This window comes from Acinonyx jubatus, chromosome E4 (assembly GCF_027475565.1).
Source record: "Acinonyx jubatus isolate Ajub_Pintada_27869175 chromosome E4, VMU_Ajub_asm_v1.0, whole genome shotgun sequence".
NCBI lineage: Eukaryota > Metazoa > Chordata > Mammalia > Carnivora > Felidae > Acinonyx > Acinonyx jubatus.
Genome location: NC_069395.1, coordinates 815,053 through 832,837, shown reverse-complemented (window position 1 = coordinate 832,837; position 17,785 = coordinate 815,053). Strand labels below are relative to the sequence as shown.

General features: G+C 64.0%; 2 protein-coding genes across 8 annotated transcripts in view; one reads left to right on the top strand and one right to left on the bottom strand.

Annotated features, from left to right (window-relative positions):
* Positions 1-3,856, top strand: part of ADAR (adenosine deaminase RNA specific) — a 39,099-nt gene extending 35,243 nt beyond the window's left edge. For all 7 annotated transcript variants that reach the window (XM_027048453.2, XM_053209777.1, XM_053209779.1 and 4 more), the window contains 4 exons: positions 1,001-1,183; positions 1,458-1,570; positions 1,891-2,018; positions 2,155-3,856. In XM_027048453.2, the coding sequence (XP_026904254.1) occupies positions 1,001-1,183; positions 1,458-1,570; positions 1,891-2,018; positions 2,155-2,392 (662 nt within the window). In that variant the 3' untranslated portion in view covers positions 2,393-3,856. The remainder of the gene's footprint in view (positions 1-1,000; positions 1,184-1,457; positions 1,571-1,890; positions 2,019-2,154) is intronic.
* Positions 3,857-7,884: 4,028 nt separating this feature from the next.
* Positions 7,885-17,170, bottom strand: CHRNB2 (cholinergic receptor nicotinic beta 2 subunit). Its single transcript, XM_027048455.2, has 6 exons — positions 16,156-17,170; positions 14,813-14,958; positions 14,569-14,613; positions 14,021-14,130; positions 12,379-13,258; positions 7,885-9,335 (listed from the first exon to the last, which is right to left on the bottom strand). Exons 1-6 carry the CDS (start codon positions 16,217-16,219, stop codon positions 9,165-9,167), a joined length of 1,416 nt encoding a protein of 471 aa, XP_026904256.1. The 5' UTR covers positions 16,220-17,170; the 3' UTR covers positions 7,885-9,164.
* Between the last annotated feature and the right edge of the window lie 615 nt (positions 17,171-17,785).

Genomic DNA, 17,785 nt, shown 5'->3' with positions numbered 1-17,785 from the left:
CTGGCCCCTGGCTGTGTCCCCAGAAGGTGGGAGCCGCCCCAGGGTCTGCCCACTGGTGAACAAAGTGGCTCTGTCCACGTGGTGCCGCGAAAGGGGGCGGTGCTGGCACCTCGCTGGACCCTGAGGACACGCGAAGTGGAAGGGTCACATGCCCCGTGGCTCCGTTTATACAACGCGTCCGGAGTACAAAGGGGGCGACTCTGTGGAGACACAGGGTGGACCAGCGTCGCCTGGGGCCTGGGGTGGGAGGGGCCGGCCCGCAGGGCCGTGAAAGTTCTGACTGGGGTGAGGGTCGCACGCCTCTGCGAACGCAGTAAAAAACACAGAACGGTGTGCTTTATGTGGGTGAGTTCTATCTCAGCAAAGCTGTTACGACGAAAGCAAGGGGCGCCTGGCAGACTCAGTTGGAAGAGCACGTGACTCATAATCTCGGGGTCACGAGTTCGAGCCCCACGTTGGGTGTAAACACAGCAGCAGCGCCCCGTGGCGGCTTCCCAGTGCACCGCACATAAAAGCCAAACCTGCGCACCTGCCGAGGGCTCGGGCCCACTGGCTCTTCGTCGGCAACCTGGACAACCAAACCTCTTGCTGCCTCAGGGCCTTTGCTTGTGCTGTTCTCTGTGTCTGAAACCGTTATTCAGCCGTGGCTTCTCCACGTCTCTTGCTTTGCCTGCAAGTCCGTCCCGGGCGGCCGCGCCACCCTCCGGGCCCTGTCGCCGTTCAGAGTTTGTGTGTGTGGAGCATTTGCTCGCTTGCTGTCCGTCTGTGCCCTTCTGCCCCTCACCCGCTGCTGTCCGTCTGCCCCCTCACCCGCGCACACGCTCCAGGGGCACAGAGGTCTTCTGGGTTCGCTCGCCATTGTTCCCAGCACCGAGCACGGTGTTGGTGCGGCCAGAATGAGCCCACCAGTGCCTTGGCCCAAGCGTGAGGCGTAGAAGCCCCACGGCAGGAGTGGCCTGGCCCAGGGGCCCCCGTGGCTCTGACCCAAGTCCCCCCACAGGGGAAGGCACCATCCCAGTGGAATCCAGTGACATCGTGCCTACGTGGGACGGCATTCGGCTGGGGGAGCGACTCCGAACCATGTCCTGCAGTGACAAGATCCTGCGCTGGAACGTGCTGGGCCTGCAGGGGGCGCTGCTGACGCACTTCCTGCAGCCTGTGTACCTCAAGTCTGTCACCCTGGGTAAGGGTCCCGTCGGGCCGCACGCATCGTGGCTGGGTGCTGACGTGGCATCTGCGCTGTGCCGTGTCCGGGGGCGGGGGGGGGGGGGCGGGCTCAGCACAGGCGCTCACCGGGTGGGTCTCGCAGTGGCTCACGGAAAGCAGGCTCCAGCCGCAGGATCGCCCGGAGCCCAAAGTGCCTGCGGGTGCGGGGCGCCACCTCTGTCCTCACGGCCCCACCGGGACCTTCTTCACGCTCCCTGCACAGACGGGCATGGTTTCCTCTTTGCACCCAGGTTACCTGTTCAGCCAAGGGCATCTGACTCGGGCCATCTGCTGCCGTGTGACCAGGGACGGGAGTGCCTTCGAGGATGGACTGCGGCCCCCCTTTATCGTCAACCACCCCAAGGTGTGTGGCCCCATCCACTTCCCCTTGATGTTTTCTCCCGTCCACGTGAGCCTGCCCGTGGCACCCCTGTGTCTGCTGTGGGCAGGGGATGTCCCGGGGGCTAGTCCCTCTGTCCCCTTGGATGCTGAGGGCTTGCTTTTGTCTGCAGCCCGTTTGAGTCGAGCAGGGCTCAGTGAGTCTAGTCTTCAGACAGAACCCTAGATACGGGGAGGGATCCCGAGCCCCGCCCCCCCCCCCCGCCCCGTGTCTTGGGAGTCCCCAGTCCCTGCCACAGGACCTTCTCTGGAAGTCTCCATCGTCGCTCCCGGGGTCTATCCCAGGTTGGCCGCGTCAGCGTGTACGACTCCAAGAGGCAATCCGGGAAGACGAAGGAGACCAGCGTCAACTGGTGCCTGGCTGACGGCTACGACCTGGAGATCCTGGATGGGACCAGAGGCACCGTGGACGGGTGAGGAGCCGCGGGGCCGCCCCGTCTGCGTTCCCCAGAGCTTAGCGGCTGCTTAGCGGCTGCCCCCTGTACCTCCCCCGCCGGGCTCCCCTCCCTCTCTGTCCTCGGGCAGTGCTGAGCTCTCTTGTTCCTCCAGGCCGCGGAACGAGCTGTCCCGGGTCTCCAAAAAGAACATTTTCCTCCTGTTTAAGAAGCTGTGCTCCTTCCGGTACCGCAGGGACCTGCTCAGACTCTCCTACGGGGAGGCCAAGAAGGCGGCCCGCGACTATGAGGTGGCCAAGAACTACTTCAAGAAGGGTCTGAGGGACATGGGTTACGGGAACTGGGTCAGCAAGCCCCAGGAGGAGAAGAACTTTTACCTCTGCCCCGTGTAGCGGGCCGGGCGCCACAGGGTGGGCGCGAGGCGGGCTGTGCTGTCCTATGGGGGTGGGGGTGGGGGCATGCTGGGGACACCGGGAACTGGGTTCCTGCGTGCCCGGCCTCTGGGGGGGAGCCCACCCCTGCCCTGCCTGCGGGGGCGGGGGGAGGCGCGCCTTCTCTTCCCACCACGCAAGCACGAGGGTCCTCGCCCACGACCCGCCCAGCCCCACTTGGCTCCCGCTGCCCCTCCCTGTGTTTGCCATCGACCTCTTGCCGTCTTGGCCGGGGCCCCGTCAGCTCTGAGTCCTGGCAGGGCTGGGGGCTTCAGCGGCGGACTCTGTCCGCCCCTCCCACCCCCTCCCCGCCGGCTCCCCGCGGCCCTTTTGCGATCCCCTCCTTCTGATCACGGAGTTTCTCCTTTTCCTCCCAGAGGGTGAGAGGCGAACTTAAGCGGGCGAGACATCTAGGAGTCCGTCAGTCCCGGGGCCGTGGGGTCGGCGACCCTCGGGCCTTGCACTTTAGCCGGCACAGGGGGCGGGGCGGCCGGGAGGGCTGGCGCAGCCTGGGGGTCCCCCGGCGATAGCAGAGGGCCCTGTGGGGCGACGCCGACCACCCAGGGGGCACAGACCCGCCTCGCCAAACCGCCAGGCCGCAGCTGTCCTCCTGAAGCATTCCTAGGGATCTGTCCTGCCAGCAGGGGACAGCAGGGCCACAGACCCCAACCTGCTGGTGGGAGAAGTCCTCCGAGACAGGTCCTCCCCGCTCAGATAATCAGGACTTAGAACAAGGGCACAATGTCGCGTTGGGTCAGATCACTGTACCGCCCGCGTGTTTCTCGTGACCGTGACGCCAGTGAGACTTGACGAAGTCGTGGGTAAATCAGGAGTTTTTAAAAATGTCATAAGTGTTGATTCTTAACTGCTACAGATAACCTGTAATCGCACAGATTTAAAAGTCAGACTTAATTTTCCATTTATCCAAGTGCTTTTGTCTGCGAGGTAGCTTCAGGAGGGCCGGTCACAGGCCTGAGGTCTCCTTGCCCGTCAGGGAACCTTTAGAGGCTGACACCCGACAGCAGTTGTAGATGAAACAGCAGCTCGTCCTAAAGCCCCGTGAGACGGGACCCCGCCCGCACCTCCAGCCGGCGTTGACTCCCGTGGTCCCAGCCTTCCGTCTCCCCGGAGTCCAGCTCTGGGCCCGAGTCAGCCGGACGCGCTCCAGACCTGCCCCTCCAGACCCGAGCCCGCCTCCGGGTGGTGGCCGTGTGTGTCCGAGAATGCTCCACGCCAGCGCCCCGAGGAGCCTGTCCCCCGCCCCCCGCACCCCCACACTACTGCCGAGGCGGCCCCGTCTGCCCCCACCTCTTCAGCGGTAGATACGCCCCCCTTCACACCTCTGTTCTTGTGGCTCCTGTTTCCTCTGTGCTTTTGACCAAAAACTGACCAAAATAAAAAAAAAACCCAAGTTTTTAAAGCATACTGAAGATGTCTTTGTGGAACAGCCAAGCGTCCCGAGGAACCGGCAGGGAACCGGTGCCCGTCCCCGGGCGGAGGCGCCTCGGAACCTGCGGGCCCCGCTCCACCTTGGGTGTTAGGACCCCAGCTCGGACCCGGCTGCCTCCTCTTTAACTGGCAGCCCGCAGCCCTCAGAACCCCAGCCCCGTGCCCCAAGGTCAGAGGAGCCGTCGCAAACTTGTCGCCTTCGGTTTCTGCTGTACGAAGAGATTTCTGCCGGAGATGCTGCTGTGCGGGGACGTGCCCGCCCCCCCCCCCCCCCCCGCGCCCCTGCACCCCCGCCCACCCCCGCAGGGCTGGACGGGGCAGAGCTCCCTCCTGCCCTGCTCTACTTTCTTGTCCGGTGTTTGTTTTTAGTAACCAGGACGCCCTCTTCCTTTTTTTTTAAATGATCTTTGTAGTTGGTTCGTCCGGACCATGGCTGCGTGCCCCCTCCAGTTATCGCTTGTGAAACGTGTCACCGCTGAAGCTATTTCCTGTACTCACGTGGAGAGGCTCTGTGGGTTTGGGTCCTGGTGTGACCCCAGGCGCTAGGTGGGAAGAGCCCAAGCTCAGGCTTGGTGTGGCCGTGGCTGCGGTTCTGCTCTTATGTGTCCCTCGGTAACAGTGACTCACGTTATACATTCCTCAGAAATAAAAAAGGAGACTCTGAATTGTTAGAAAGCGTGCGGCTGTGGCTTCCTGGTGGGGGGACCTGGGGACGGAAGGAGGAGCTGTGGTCCTGGGGAGGGACTGGGGACAGAGGGGCTGTGGTCTTGGGGGTGGGGAGACTGGGGACAGACGGAGCTGTGGTCCTGGGGGGGGAGAGGGGGGACGGACTGGGACAGAGGGGCCTGTGGTCTTGGGGGTGGGGGGACTGGGGACGGACGGAGCTGTGGTCCTGGGCGGGGGGAGAGGGGGAGGGACTGGGACAGAGGGGCTGTGGCCTTGGGGGTGGGGGGACTGGGGACGGACGGAGCTGTGGTCCTGGGGTTCGGGGCTGGGGCCCGCCCCCACACGCCCTTCCTCATGAGCCCACCGAACGGAGGGGATGCCCCCCCAGCCCGGAGCAGGGACACCCGTGGAGAGGACCGCCCCGCCCCCAGCTGCTGCTCGGCCTGGCCCCCAGGGCCCGCAGGGAAGCGCATACTCAGAGCAAAGTTCCAGGAGACCCGCCCTGGCTTCCCCTGCTTTACGTGTGGGAGGCACCGGACTGTTCATTCCACTTGAGTTTCCAAGAGGACTCACCCCTGTCCACGTGGTAATTTAGTCTACAGTCTCTACCAGATCCAGCCTAAGTACCTGATGGGGAGGCGGAGTCCCAGAGAAGCCTCCTTCCCCGTCCACTATGCAGATGGGACAGTTGAGGCCGGGAGGGCCAGTGACGTGTCCAGGAGCACATTAGGGACCACAGTTCTGCATGGCTGTCACTCGTGGTCCGTGAGACCCCGAGCTGAGTCAGCTGGACGGGTTTCCAAAGACCTCGAAAGGCAACATCTGCCCCTCCCCCCCCCCCCCCCCCCCCCCCCCCGGAACCGACCAGGAGCCTGTCAGGCGGCTCCTGGTCCCACGCGGAGGGCAGGGTGTCCTTCACACCTAGTGCAGGTGCCGGGCATGTGTGCAGAGGGAACGAGATGGCCCCCACCCCCCACTCCAAGTGGGCTGGGAAGCAGGGCCGCCCCCGGGGACCCACGGGTGTCCTCGGCTCGTTTCAGGTGCGGGAGGCCCACAGTTTAACGCCACTTCTAGGTTGGGCCCACGACAAAGGGGGCTCACGCAGGCCGCAGCTGTGAGGAGACCTGTGAGACCTGGCCAGCCTGCCTCCGGCCTCTTCTTTGAAAGGGGCCCTCCCCCCAGAGCTCCCTCCCCCCCCCCCCCCAGGAGCTAGTTCTGGGCTCTGTGACTCGGGGCCCAGCCGCTTGGCCACTTCCTTTCCGTCCGATGGGTGTCCGCGTAGGGCACAGAGCAGTACTGGAGTTACGGCTGGTCTCCAGTCTCGAACCATCTGTCATGCCTCACGAGTCGTTTCTCCAGCAGGTCCCGGGTCCCTGAATTTGCCAACCCCAGCCCCCAAATACGACACAGACAAGACAGCTTTGGAAACCTCTTTCTTTACGAGAATGTGAAGTTCCTAACGCGTCTGTCCCGGAGTTGGCTAGGACCGGTGCAAATACTCCAGGAGCACAGACGAGGGAGACCAAGGCCAGTGCGGGGGCAGGGGGCGCAGGGGGGGTGGGTGGGCGGGAGTCGTAGCCACACCTAGACCTACAGTCCCTTAGGAGCCGCGTGACAGCCGGCCGGGCCGCTGGGCCACACACCGAAGGTGCCGCTTCACGCTCCGGCCCGGGGCGGGTGACGGGCAGGTGACGGCAGCCCACACACGGGGGAGCAGCCGGCTGAGAGCCGGAGTCCGCTCCGGCCAGGAACTGGGTTCACCGACGCCCTAGCCTTCCCCCAGCCCCCCACCGTCCCTCCGCCTCTCTGAGGCGGCTTCTGTGTCGGCGGGAGCCCCCTGCCTGCAGGCCATCCAGGAACAAGGGCCTGGGGCTGGAGGAGGCAGGAGTCGAGCCCCCAGATCCTGCCTCTGCCCTCCCTGCACAGCCCTCGTCCGCGGAGAAGGCCCGTCAGGCGGCCGCCGATAGACTGCTCGCCTCCTGCCGCAGCGCCGGCCGTCAAAAGCAGAGCTGGACAGCGTGGTTGGCACACGGCCTGTGGCCCCGCCGTCCCCGGGAGAGACGGGCCAGTCACTGCCTCGGCGCCCCTCCCAAGCCCATCTGGCTCGGGCTTCGGTCCAGCGTCGGCACCGCCCTCTTCCGATCCGGGACTGGGCGCCTGGCTCTCCAGAGACGGCCCCGGGGCCCCGCCCCTGACGGCACAAGGGAAGAGGAGGGGCTGTGCCTGTCCCCAGTTCCCAGCACCCGAGGCTCAAACCCTGCTGCCCTCCCCTCCCCCCAGCAGCAGGGGCCCCGAAGGGCAGCGCCCAGACATGGGGAAAACGGCACCCCCCAAGGGCCCAGCCCGGTGACCCCGTCGTACGCAGCCGTCTGTCTCTCCGCGCTCCAGCCCTCAACCAGCTCTGCCCTCCCTGTTTTACAGACGAGAATGAGCAAGGTCACGGCAAAGCGCTTTCGGTCTCCAGGCCTTGGTTTCCTCATGTGTCAGACGCCCACGAAACGCTGGGCAAGCTGCCAACTCAGACCCCTCTAGCGTTTTTGGTGACTTACTTGGACAACAGCCACTCGCGGGAAGCACTTACCGCGAGGCCAGGCACAGCGGCAGCTGACAGGGCCCTCCGCGTGGCCCAGGCCTTGACGAGGGGCGGGGAGAGCCAGGAGGGAAGGCCTCCGGCGGGCAGCCCACCCTCCAGGGGGAGGGTTCTTTCCAGTTGGTGTTCTGGTTCCTGCACTTTCCCAGGACTCTGAGTTTGCCGTGGGTCCAGGCATAATGCAAGCAAGTTTCAACTTGCTGCTCTAGAACGGGGTGGGGGTGGGGGGCCCACGGGGCCAAGACACCCCCCTCAGGAGAGATGAGCCCATTCTGGCAGGCGGGGACGCATGCCGAGGCACACCTGGCCCAACTACTGGCCGGACACCCGCGGCCAGGACAAGCCTAGATCGGCCCAGGGGCTACAAGCTCGCACCCGTGTTGGGAGGAGCTGACCCGGGAGGGAGGCCAGGGTCGGGGCTGGAGCACAGCCCAGGAACAGGACGACGCTTTGCGGAAAGCACTCCAGAGAGAGGCACGGCCGTCAGACCCACCGAGCGTGCCCCGGAATGTTCTCCAGTCCCCAGCTCCCCAGTCCCCGCCCTGCTTCAGGGGACTTGCTTTGCTCAAGGAAGAGACACGGGGTAAGGGAGGGTCTGCGAGGGAGGCTTTCGGGACAGTCAGGTGAGCCCAGCGCCCCAGCTCTGCCTGCCCCCCGACTGCACTTTCGCGAAGCCTCTGCTTCGTGCCAGGGACCGACTGGGCTTCTTGGAGACCCTCCCCTCCTCCTCTGGCCCCCACCCACCCCCCTCCCCCCCCCCCCCCCCCCCCGAAGAGGCAGTCCCGCCCCCATGGTGGAGATGAGGGCTCCGAGGCCCAGCAGGGCGAACAGACTTGTTCCCGTGGCCGAGCGAGCAGGTGGTGGGCCAGGACTAGAACCCACGCTGAGCCCGTCTGGCCCCATGGCCTGTGCCATGTGGGCCCCCACCCGTTGGCACCGCCCCCGCCTCTGCCGTGCCTGCCGAAGCGGGAGGCCGGCTGGGCTGCGGAGGACAGCACGGCGTGCCGGCCGGCCCTTTGGCTACACCGGGCGGACTGACCCCTCCGTGGCACCGAGGACGGGCTGGGACCGCAAATCGGAGCCACTCCCGTGGCAGGGATGGGGGCAGGAGGCCCATCGGAGGCCTGTTGACGGGGCTGAGAGGCCAGGGGGTCCCCAGCTGGTCGCTGGGAGCAGGGAGCGAACACGGCCTCCGGGGGCCCAGGGACAGAGGCAAAGACCATGCCCCGTGAGGAGCCGGAGGCGGCAACGCGGCGTGCCTCGCCCCAGCTCGGGTCTGGCCGGCGGGGGAGGGCTGGGGCGGCGCCACCGCTTCCTGCCCGGCGCCCTCTGCGGAGGGCACAGAGGCTGGGTCAGCTTAAGGCCGACAGCTTTGGTTTCCTGACTCCAAACGCCCGGTCAGTTCAGGGGGCCAGAAGCAGCCGGCGAGCTCGCACTGCGCACCCTCAGAACTCAGAGGCTCCCCCGATACCCAGCCTTGCCCCCCACACCCTGGCCTGAGCAAGGAAGGGGTGCAGAGGGAGCTGGGGCTCCGGGGCCCCTTAGGAGCGGAGGGCTGTGGGGCTGGGCTGCAGGCCCCCCCCTCCCAGGAATCCGACCACAGCGCCAGGTGAGCCCCCACCCCCGCCCGCAGACGCCCCAGCCCAGGCGCTGTCCACCCATCGGGCCACACTCAGGCCCGCCCCCGGCCCCTCCCTCCCTGCGCCCGAAAGGCCGGGTGGCCCTCCATCAGGTCAGCCGGAGTCGGCCCCACCCTGCCACTCCTCCCTCGGCGTGGAAGGCCCACATCCCCATTCTCCCTCGTCAGCCTTCGTGCCCCACCAGCCTGCCTGGCCGGTGCAAGGGGACAGGCCGGCCGCCGTGTGCCGCCACAGGTGCTGGGGAGGGGCCCGGGGGGGCGGGCAAGAATGGATCCGCGGCAGCCTCCCCCCCTCCCCGCCCCCTGCTCACTTGTCCCACCTCCGCCCCAACTACTGGCAACAGAGGGCACGGGCGAAGGAGCCGAAGGAGCGCGGGCCGGGGAGGGCCTCACTTGGAGCTGGGCGCCGAGCGGTCCGCGTGCAGGAAGGAGGCAGCGGAGAAGTTCTGGAAGAGAGGCTGCAGGAACATGCCGATGGTGCCGGAAACACAGACGAAGACAAAGATCCACAGGAAGAGACGGTCGATCACCATGGCGACGTACTTCCAGTCCTCGCTCACCTGGACAGAGGGGCAGGGGGCCGCAGGGCGAGAGGGAACAGGTATAAGCAGGTCTCACTACACGCACACACCCCCCTCTCCCTCCATGACCCCAGACTGACTTTTCCAAAGCTGCCCTGCTCAGAAGCCTCTAGCGGCCCGTCCACGCTCCCAAGGGTGCCAGTGACATCCCGAGGGCACCGTCGCCCGCCGCCTCGCAAGCCACACTCACCAAAGCCCAAGTCGTGCTCTCAAGGCTCTGTGCCTCGAGCCTCCTTTCTGTCTAGAATCCTGGTCTTCCCTTCTCTGCCTGGCGAACTCCTACACATCCTTTAAAGCCCAAATCGGATGTTGCCTCTTGTACGAATGTTGCCTCTTGTACGAAGTGCTCTTCCCTGTTACTCCTGCTCAGAGTGAACACCATCCCCCTGGACACTGTGTGCACATCTCCTCCACGGTATTTTTCCTGCACTGTGTCCCCACTTGGGTTTGCACGTCTGCCCCCACCCCCACCCCAGCCAGCGGGGAGGTCCTAAACCGCAAGAACCCTATCTGATCCGTCGTGTAACCCCAGCGTCTGCAACAGAGTGCCAGCGAATGCTGCCTCTGCAGGCCTCGCTCTTCACGGCCGCCGGGGGAGCCCCATCCCACAGCACCACCTCCGGCACGCGGGCCCGAGGGTGAGGACTGGTCCCCAGATGGGACCAAATCGGTCAGAAAGAGAATAACCCCTGGGTCCGACCGCTGCCACGGGGCCTGCATGAAGGGCCGGGCTCCCCTCAGAGCCGCTCCACCCGGTCTGCGTCGGGGCCTTTGCACCCGCTCCCCCGGGGGCCTGGGAAGGAGGCAGCTTGAGCACTGGCTCACCTGTCACACCTGTGCCTACTGTGCACCCGGCACCAAGCCCTGGGGTATGACTGAGAGCGAGACAAACACAGGCTGTGGCTGAGGGTGCAGACAGGCGGGATGGGGTGGCCACGCACCGGCCGCCCTCATGGGAAACAAAGGACAGACACACAATCTCAGGTGTGATCTGGGACGGCCTCTTTGAGGAAATGACATTTAAGGTCACGTGAGAAGCGGGAAGGACGTGGCTGTGGCACGAACGCAGTGAAGAAAGAAACAATCAGACAAACCCAAACCGGGACCTTCTGCCCGTATCCTCCCAAATGTTGATGCCATGAGAAACAAAGCTGAGAAACTGCTGCAGATCGAAGAAAAAGAAACAGGACAACGAAGTGCAACTTGAGCTCCTGGACTGGGGTGGGAAAGTGCTACAGAGACCATTACTGAGAAAATTGGGAAAATTTTAATATGGGCTTCATATCAGATTAAGATAATATATTAATTCTAAATCTCCTGAATTTGATCACTGAACCTGGTTGTGCGAGACGGCATCTCTGGTCTCAGGACAGACACCCTGAAGTACTTGGGATAAAGGGTCACAGTGTCTGCAACTTACTCTCAAACAGGAGAACAAAGATTAATAATAGTAATAGACTTTTTAAAAGACTTTCTTATTAAGTAGGCTCCACACCCAACCTGGAGCTTGGATTCACGACCCTGAGAGCAAAAGCAGCATGAGCTACAGACGTCCCAGTAAAAAGAAAGGGCATTCCAGGCGGAGAGAGGTGTGCAAAGGTCCTGACGTAGCACAGAGCTTGGCTTGCTTAGGCTAGTCAGCCAGATGACCCAAGGACCCGAGCCAGGGAGACAAGGTACCACATAAGGAGATATTGTGTATCTGGATGGAGCAGCTGACTTACGGAGACACCTAGGAGACCCTGCCCTGGGCCAGGCCTCCAGCCAGGGCAATAGAGTACAGATGCCGAGAAGGATTTTGGAGTCTGTGCTCACGGGACAGGATGTGTGCCGGTTTGGATACAGGGGGGAGGGGGGGGCGGGGAGGGGCGGGAGGTTTAAGAGAGAAAGAGAGGGGTCAAGGAGCACTGCAGTTTCTGGTCTGAACCACCGGGTGGACGGGATGCCATTTACTAAAAGGTGGGAAGGCTGGTGGTCCGGTATAGACGGAGCACTGGGCCTTGGACGAGGAGAGTCTGAGGCGTCCAAGTAGGCCACTGCGCCCCGGGCACCCAGCGCAGTGTGCGCGCGGCACAGAACGGACTGCGGCAAGGGCGGGGGGGACGGGTGGCTGCGCCCCGCACACCCCGCCTGCATCTCCCACGTGGCCTCGGCAGCTGAGGCTCCCGCCGCAGGTCCCCGGGCCCGGGCCCTCCCTGCGCCCATCAGGAACGTACCCCGCTCCCTGGCCAAGCCCCGGCTCCCAGAACAGGGCACAGAAACGCCAGGCTCTGAAGCCGCACCACCGCCCCCCCGGCCCAGCACCTCACGGTAGTGCTGGAGGCGCCCCTCTTCACCCCCCCCCCCCCAAACCGGAACGGCTGCATCCCGGCGGAAACCTGGCCCGTCACCATGGCAACCACTGCGGAGCCACAGCCTGGACGCGGCCCGGGTACCGGAAGCCTGACCGCCCAAAGCGGGCGGGGGGAAGGCGCCCGCAGAACTCTCCCCCTGCGCGGTCTCGCGGCTCACGGAGCAAAGAGCCGGGTGTGCGCAAAGCGCAGGGTGCTCCGGGAAGCCCTCGCCTCCACCGGCCCCTCCTCCAAAACGATTTCTCCGGGTCCGGGGCCCAAAGGCGCACATAGGGGTCCGGGACTTGGGACTGTCCTCCCGCGGAACCTCTTCTCCCTTCCCCCCACCCCCGCCCCGGCCGTCCTCAGTTCTGCCGCGCCCCCCCCCCCCCCGCGCGCCGTGGGGCGCACGGGCGACTCGTGCCCTTTGTGCCCAGAGCTACGATGGTCACATTACCAACTGGGGCTTGGGGGGCGAGCGGGGGCCACCGGCCGGCCGCCAAGCCGTAAAGGCCCCAGACGCGTCCCGGGTCGTGCGCGCCCCCCACCCCCACCCGGTCCGCCTCCCGGAAGCCCACGGAGAAGGCCACGCCCCCCGCACTCCCGGCAGCCTCGGCACCGCCTCCCGGAAGCCCACGGAGAAGGCCACGCCCCCCGCACTCCCGGCAGCCTCGCGCGGCGGCGCCACTCACGCTCTGGTCGTCGTCCTCGCTGCGCACGTGGTCCGCGATGAAGCGCACGCCGTCCACCGCCGCGCGGAGCCCGCAGCTCTGCGCCGGGCCCGCCGGCTCCCCGGGGGCTTCTCGGAAGAGGAGGGCGCCCGCCTCGCGCTCGCGCTGGCGCCGCCGCAGGCGCAGGCGCTGGCGGGCGCAGCGGTGGCGCGGCTGCTGCATGAAGAGCAGCGCGGGCAGCTTCTCCAGGAACACGACCTTGACCCAGGGCGCCATGGTGTGCGTGGTGGGCGAGCGGTGGTGCACGTTGAGCACGCACACGCTGGTGACGATGGAGAAGGTGACCAGCACCATGGTGAACATGAGGTACTTGCCCACCAGCGGCACGTCCAGCGAGGTGGGCGGCACGATCTTGGAGATGAGCAGCAGGAAGACGGTGAGCGCCAGCAGCACGGAGATGCACAGCGTCATCTTCTCGCCGCAGTCGGACGGCAGGTAGAAGACGAGGATGGCCAGCGAGGTGATGAGCACGCAGGGAATGATGAGGTTGATGGTGTAGAAGAGGGGCTTGCGCCGGATGATGAAGTCGTACGTGATGTCCACGTACGTGGAGTCGTCCGGGTTCTCGTTGCGCCGGCCCGGCAGCGCCACGATGTCCCACTCGCCACTGGGCGTGAAGTCGTCCAGGCTGGCCACGTCACTCTTGAGCACCAAGTCGATCTCCGTGCGGTCGTAGGTCCACGAGCGGAACTTCATGGTGCAGTTCTGCTGGTCGAAGGGGAAGTGCTTCACCTCGATCTTGCAGGCGCTCTTGTAGATGGCGGGCGGCAGCCAGAAGATGCTGCCGTCATAGGAGACCACGGCGTTGGAATAGAAGGACACCTCGTACATGCCGTCGGCGCTGCCAGAGGACGCGCACAGTGAGCCCCGGCTCCAGCGTGCCCGCACCCTACCCGTCAGCCCAGCGCCGAGTGCGAGGGAGACTCGGGGTGGGCAACCCAGGTGTGAGGGTAACGGGCCAGGAGCGTACAGAGGTGCGGCAGGGAGTGAGCAAGAAGGGGAATGGGTGAGTTGGTGGTCGGGAGGCCCGTGAGGCCTCTCAGAGGCAGAAGCGGGTGGATGGGGGGGGCTGTCTGCTACTTATCGCGCATGGCGCAAACCGGGTGCGCCACACGAGGGTGGAGAGTAAGGAGCCCCAAGCAATGAGGGGGACAGAGGCAGGTGAGAGGGGAGCATGGACCCGCTAGTGATGTGGGACCTTGAAGGTCAGCGGGGTTGTCGCAGGAAAGGGGACAGAACCCGGGGAGAAACTGGGACCGCCAGGCTCTTTGATCCTGAACGGTGCTCCAGGGAAGCGTATTCCGGGATCAGCGAAGGCGCTGCAGCTGCCAGCCCTCGTTCGTATCCCGCTGCGGCTCCAAACGCCAGGGGCTCCTGTTTGGCTGGGAGGGGACTGGCCACGGCCCAAATCACCTCGGGGTCGTCGGGGTACTTCACACCACCCCGCCGTGGTCTGGGCCTGTTTGCGTAGTGACTGTGTTTGTGCCAATGAGAGGTCCCCTCTCTTCCCAGCATGAGCTGATGTACTTTCCCCAAGACCCCTTCCCTCCCAGAGCACTCTGGTCATCTCCACCCGCCTTCCCGTTGCTCCCAGGCCACCTACTTGTTGTATAGGACCACATCCGGCAGCCAGATGTGCTTGGAAGGGAGCCGAACCTTCTTCATGTTGTCGAACTCCTCAGGCTTCCAGGTGAGGCGATAATCTTCCCATTCCTGGGAAAGGGGGAGAGAGCATTGCCAGCCTTGACCTTGGTGGGGCTCAAGGTCAAGGACAGAGACTGGGAGGATGGGGCATCCGGCTTGAGGAGGCTTTTAAAAGCCACTCCCTCCTGACAGTGACTCCTCTGCCCAGCCAATGTGGCTCAGAAAATACGTCCTCGTTTAATTTGCACATCTAAGCCAAGATATTAGAATCTACATTTTACAAATAAAATGGATCTCGCAGATCTTAACATGTTCAAAGTCACAGAGCTGGTCAGTGGAAGAACCAAGATTCAGATCAGTTATTTAGGAATCCAAAGTCTATACCGTTCCGCCTTTCTTGAGGAGATTAAAAGAGGAAAAAGCACATACAAAAAAAGGTGGTGGGGGGGGAGCGGGTAGGAGGAAAGAGGAGACCGGGGATGTGGGCCGGGCAGGAAGAGCACTAACCTGGGTCAGCCAGACATTGGTGGTCATGATCTGTTCCCGCTCATGCTGCAGAGAAGAGAAGTTGCTGAGAAGGACCCCCAGCTGCTGAGAAGGGCCCCCAGCAGGCAGGCTCACTACAAGCACCCACGTCCTTCCCATACCTCCCCAAGCCTTGGGAACTCCAGAGGAATAAGCACAAACATGAGCACAATCTTGGCTCTTCAGATTTCAGTGGCTGGGCGGAGAGTTTGGGACCCGTACTCACCACACTAATGAGCTGGGCCAGCGACACCATGAGCTGAACGGTCACCAGCTCAGAGCCATTGGTGGCTGGGCGAATGAGCTTGTTGTACCGGGAAGGATCTAGGAGGTGCTCCACTAGCCGCTCCTCCGTGTCAGTACCCCAGACGCCTGGGCAGGGGAGTGGGGGGCAGGAAGGAAGGAAGTGGGCAAGGGGGGCCCACCTAGCATCCCGCTCTCCCTAGCCAAGTGGGCCAGCCAGGCTGAAACAGCAGCGTCCCGCTGCTCCATCCCTAAGAGTACAGCAAAATGCCTAGGGCAGCCCGTGGGGGCCCCTCATGGGGAAGCCGTTCTCTGAGATCACTGACCAGGGAGACCGGGGAGCCCCACACAGGTGTCTCCAGACTAGGAACCCATTCCGCAAGGATTGTGGAGACCCACTCTTCCTGCAAGGTCTCAGACAGTGGTCTCAAAAGACTGGAGATTTCATGTTTTCATGGCTTCTCCTGAAATATCCCTGCAGTTCGAGGAGAGTTGGGGATGGTGATGAAAGGGAATGGCTATTTATGTCACGCCACACGACCTTTCTCCTCAGTCAGTGCCCATCTGTGTGTACAAGTAACATTATGTGCCTCCCCATGTGACTTTGGCTGTGACCCCACCCCACCCCCACCTTCAAAGGCACTGCTGGGTTGGAGAGGATAGCCGGGCTGGGCTGCCTGTGCTGTAGGTCGGACCATGTGTTCAGCCCCAAATTCCACACGCACGGGAGCCCACCTCCCATGGCATGCAGGTGTGGAAAACATTTAGTTGTGTAACCCCTTCACACCTGCCCCTCCTGCCCCTCCACATACTCTCTTGCAACTCTGCACCCATGTGCCCCACCCCCTCGAGCTCCTTCCTAGCCCTCAGCCTGGCCCAGCGACTTCCCTCCCAAGTCTTCTGTCCAACCCCACAAGAGAGTTGAGAAGTCACTTCTGGCCCCTTCCTGCCTTGCCCCTGCGGAGTGGCCAGACTCAGGAGCCTGACGTGGGGTACGGGAAACGCTGGAGAGCTAAGGGAGGTCGCCGATCCAGCTAGAGTACTTGTGAAAACGTTTCACGAGAAGTCAGGTGGCACCTCAACGGCAGCGTGTGCCCTCCTGACACCGCAGAAATCGCGGGGAGACCCCCTCCCTCCTTCCTCTCTGGGCCCACGCCCTCCCCACCACCGTGGCCCGCATCTCTTTCGCTTCCTTGCAGCGCTTACTCCTTTGGGGAATCCTCCTCCCGTTCAGTCCCCCAGGCGCCCCCCCCCCCCTCGTGGACGCCCCCAGCTCTGGGGGTCCCCCTCCCGCCCCGGAGCCCGGGAGCCCGGGGCGGTCCTCACCTGCGCGCAGCCCGAGGAGGCCGCAGCCGAGCAGCAGCGCGGCGGGGCCGGAGCGCAGGGCCATGCCGCGGGCGGGGCGCTGTCCGCGGTGCTGAAGCCGCGAGGGCCGGGGCGGCCGGGCTGCGGGAGGGGGCCGGCGGGCGGAGGCTGTTCGGGCCGCTCTCCCCGGGAAGGCGACTGGGACGGAGAGGGGAGGAGTCTCCGCCCCGGAGGCGGAAGCGCCGGAGCCCAGAAAGAAAGGGGGTCCCCAGGTGGGACGTGCTTCTGCCCAGGCCGCGTGTGCGCGGGGCGGAAGCGGGCGGCCCTCTGCCCCCAGCAGCTCTGGAGCCGCTCAGCACCCGGGCACCCAGCGCCGGAACGAGGGGGCGGGATTCGGGAGGAGCTCTTGGCGTTGCCGCCCTCCTTGTTCGCTCTCACCAATCCAAACGGTCCTGCCTCTCTGGAAGGACGAGGATGCCGCCGAGCAAAGGCATTTCAGGTCCTCAAAGAGACAGGGGACTCTGGGCTTGCCGTTTTAAAAAAGCGAGTGTGGAAACAGAACCCCTCCCCCCCCCCCCCCCACACACACACCTGTCCCGTTCTCCGCCTCCATAAGCTCTCTCAGAGGCCAACCTCCTGCCCTCCCCCAGGGGGCCTCAGGTGGGGACGCCTAGACCTGGCCCGAAGAGAAGGCAACTTTCAAGAGCGGCCCTTATCAGTTAGCCCTGCCCATTCCCCTCCAGTCCAGTCTTCGGCCTCTGTGTCACAAAGGGGATCCGAGGACCACATCACACAGGCCAGCCGGAGGAGAGCAACCGTGAGACAGAGAGGGTTCACAACTCAGTGACATCTTTGAGAGGAAGAGCCCGGAACGTTTAGTTTCCGAGCCAATAAAGGCTTCCCTTTTTCCTTAGGTGGATTTTTGTCACTGACGACTAAAACTTTGCTGACTAAAGCAGCCTTACCACACATGCAGGCTCCGTCTTACTCCGTCTCTGCCTACTTCTTCAGCCTCATCCAGCCCACTACATACGGCCCCCCACTCCAACTACAGGTGCGCTCTTGAAGATCGTGAACATTCTCCACCCCACCCCCACCCCATCCTTCACACTTCAGGGCCTTTTAAGCAGGGAGTTCCCTTGGCCCTTTTGTCAACCACCTTCTGTTTATTTGAACGCTTGACAGAAATGTCAGTTCCTCGAGGAAGGAGTCTTTGACCGAGGACCGAGCCCAGCGCCCTGCTCTATGTCTGCAGAGGATGTCCATCCAAAGAACGAATCCGTCTAAGGCAGTGGCGGTCTGCGCTGCTGAATCACGAACCGGCACAGCGCCCCGCTTCTCATGAGGGCTTGACAAACAGGAAATGGGCTAGTGCAGGACCAACACCTTCCAGCGTGTAGGAGAAATCCCTTTTTTCAACGCTTATTTATTTTTGGGACAGAGGGAGACAGAGCACGAGCAGGGGAGGGGCAGAGAGAGAGGGAGACACAGAATCCGAAGTAGGCTCCAGGCTCTGAGCCGTCAGCCCAGAGCCCGACGCGGGGCTCGAACTCCCGGACCGCGAGATCGTGACCTGGCTGAAGTCGGACGCTCAACCGACTGAGCCACCCAGGCGCCCCGGGGAAATCCCTTTTTAAAAGTTCAGCTAAGG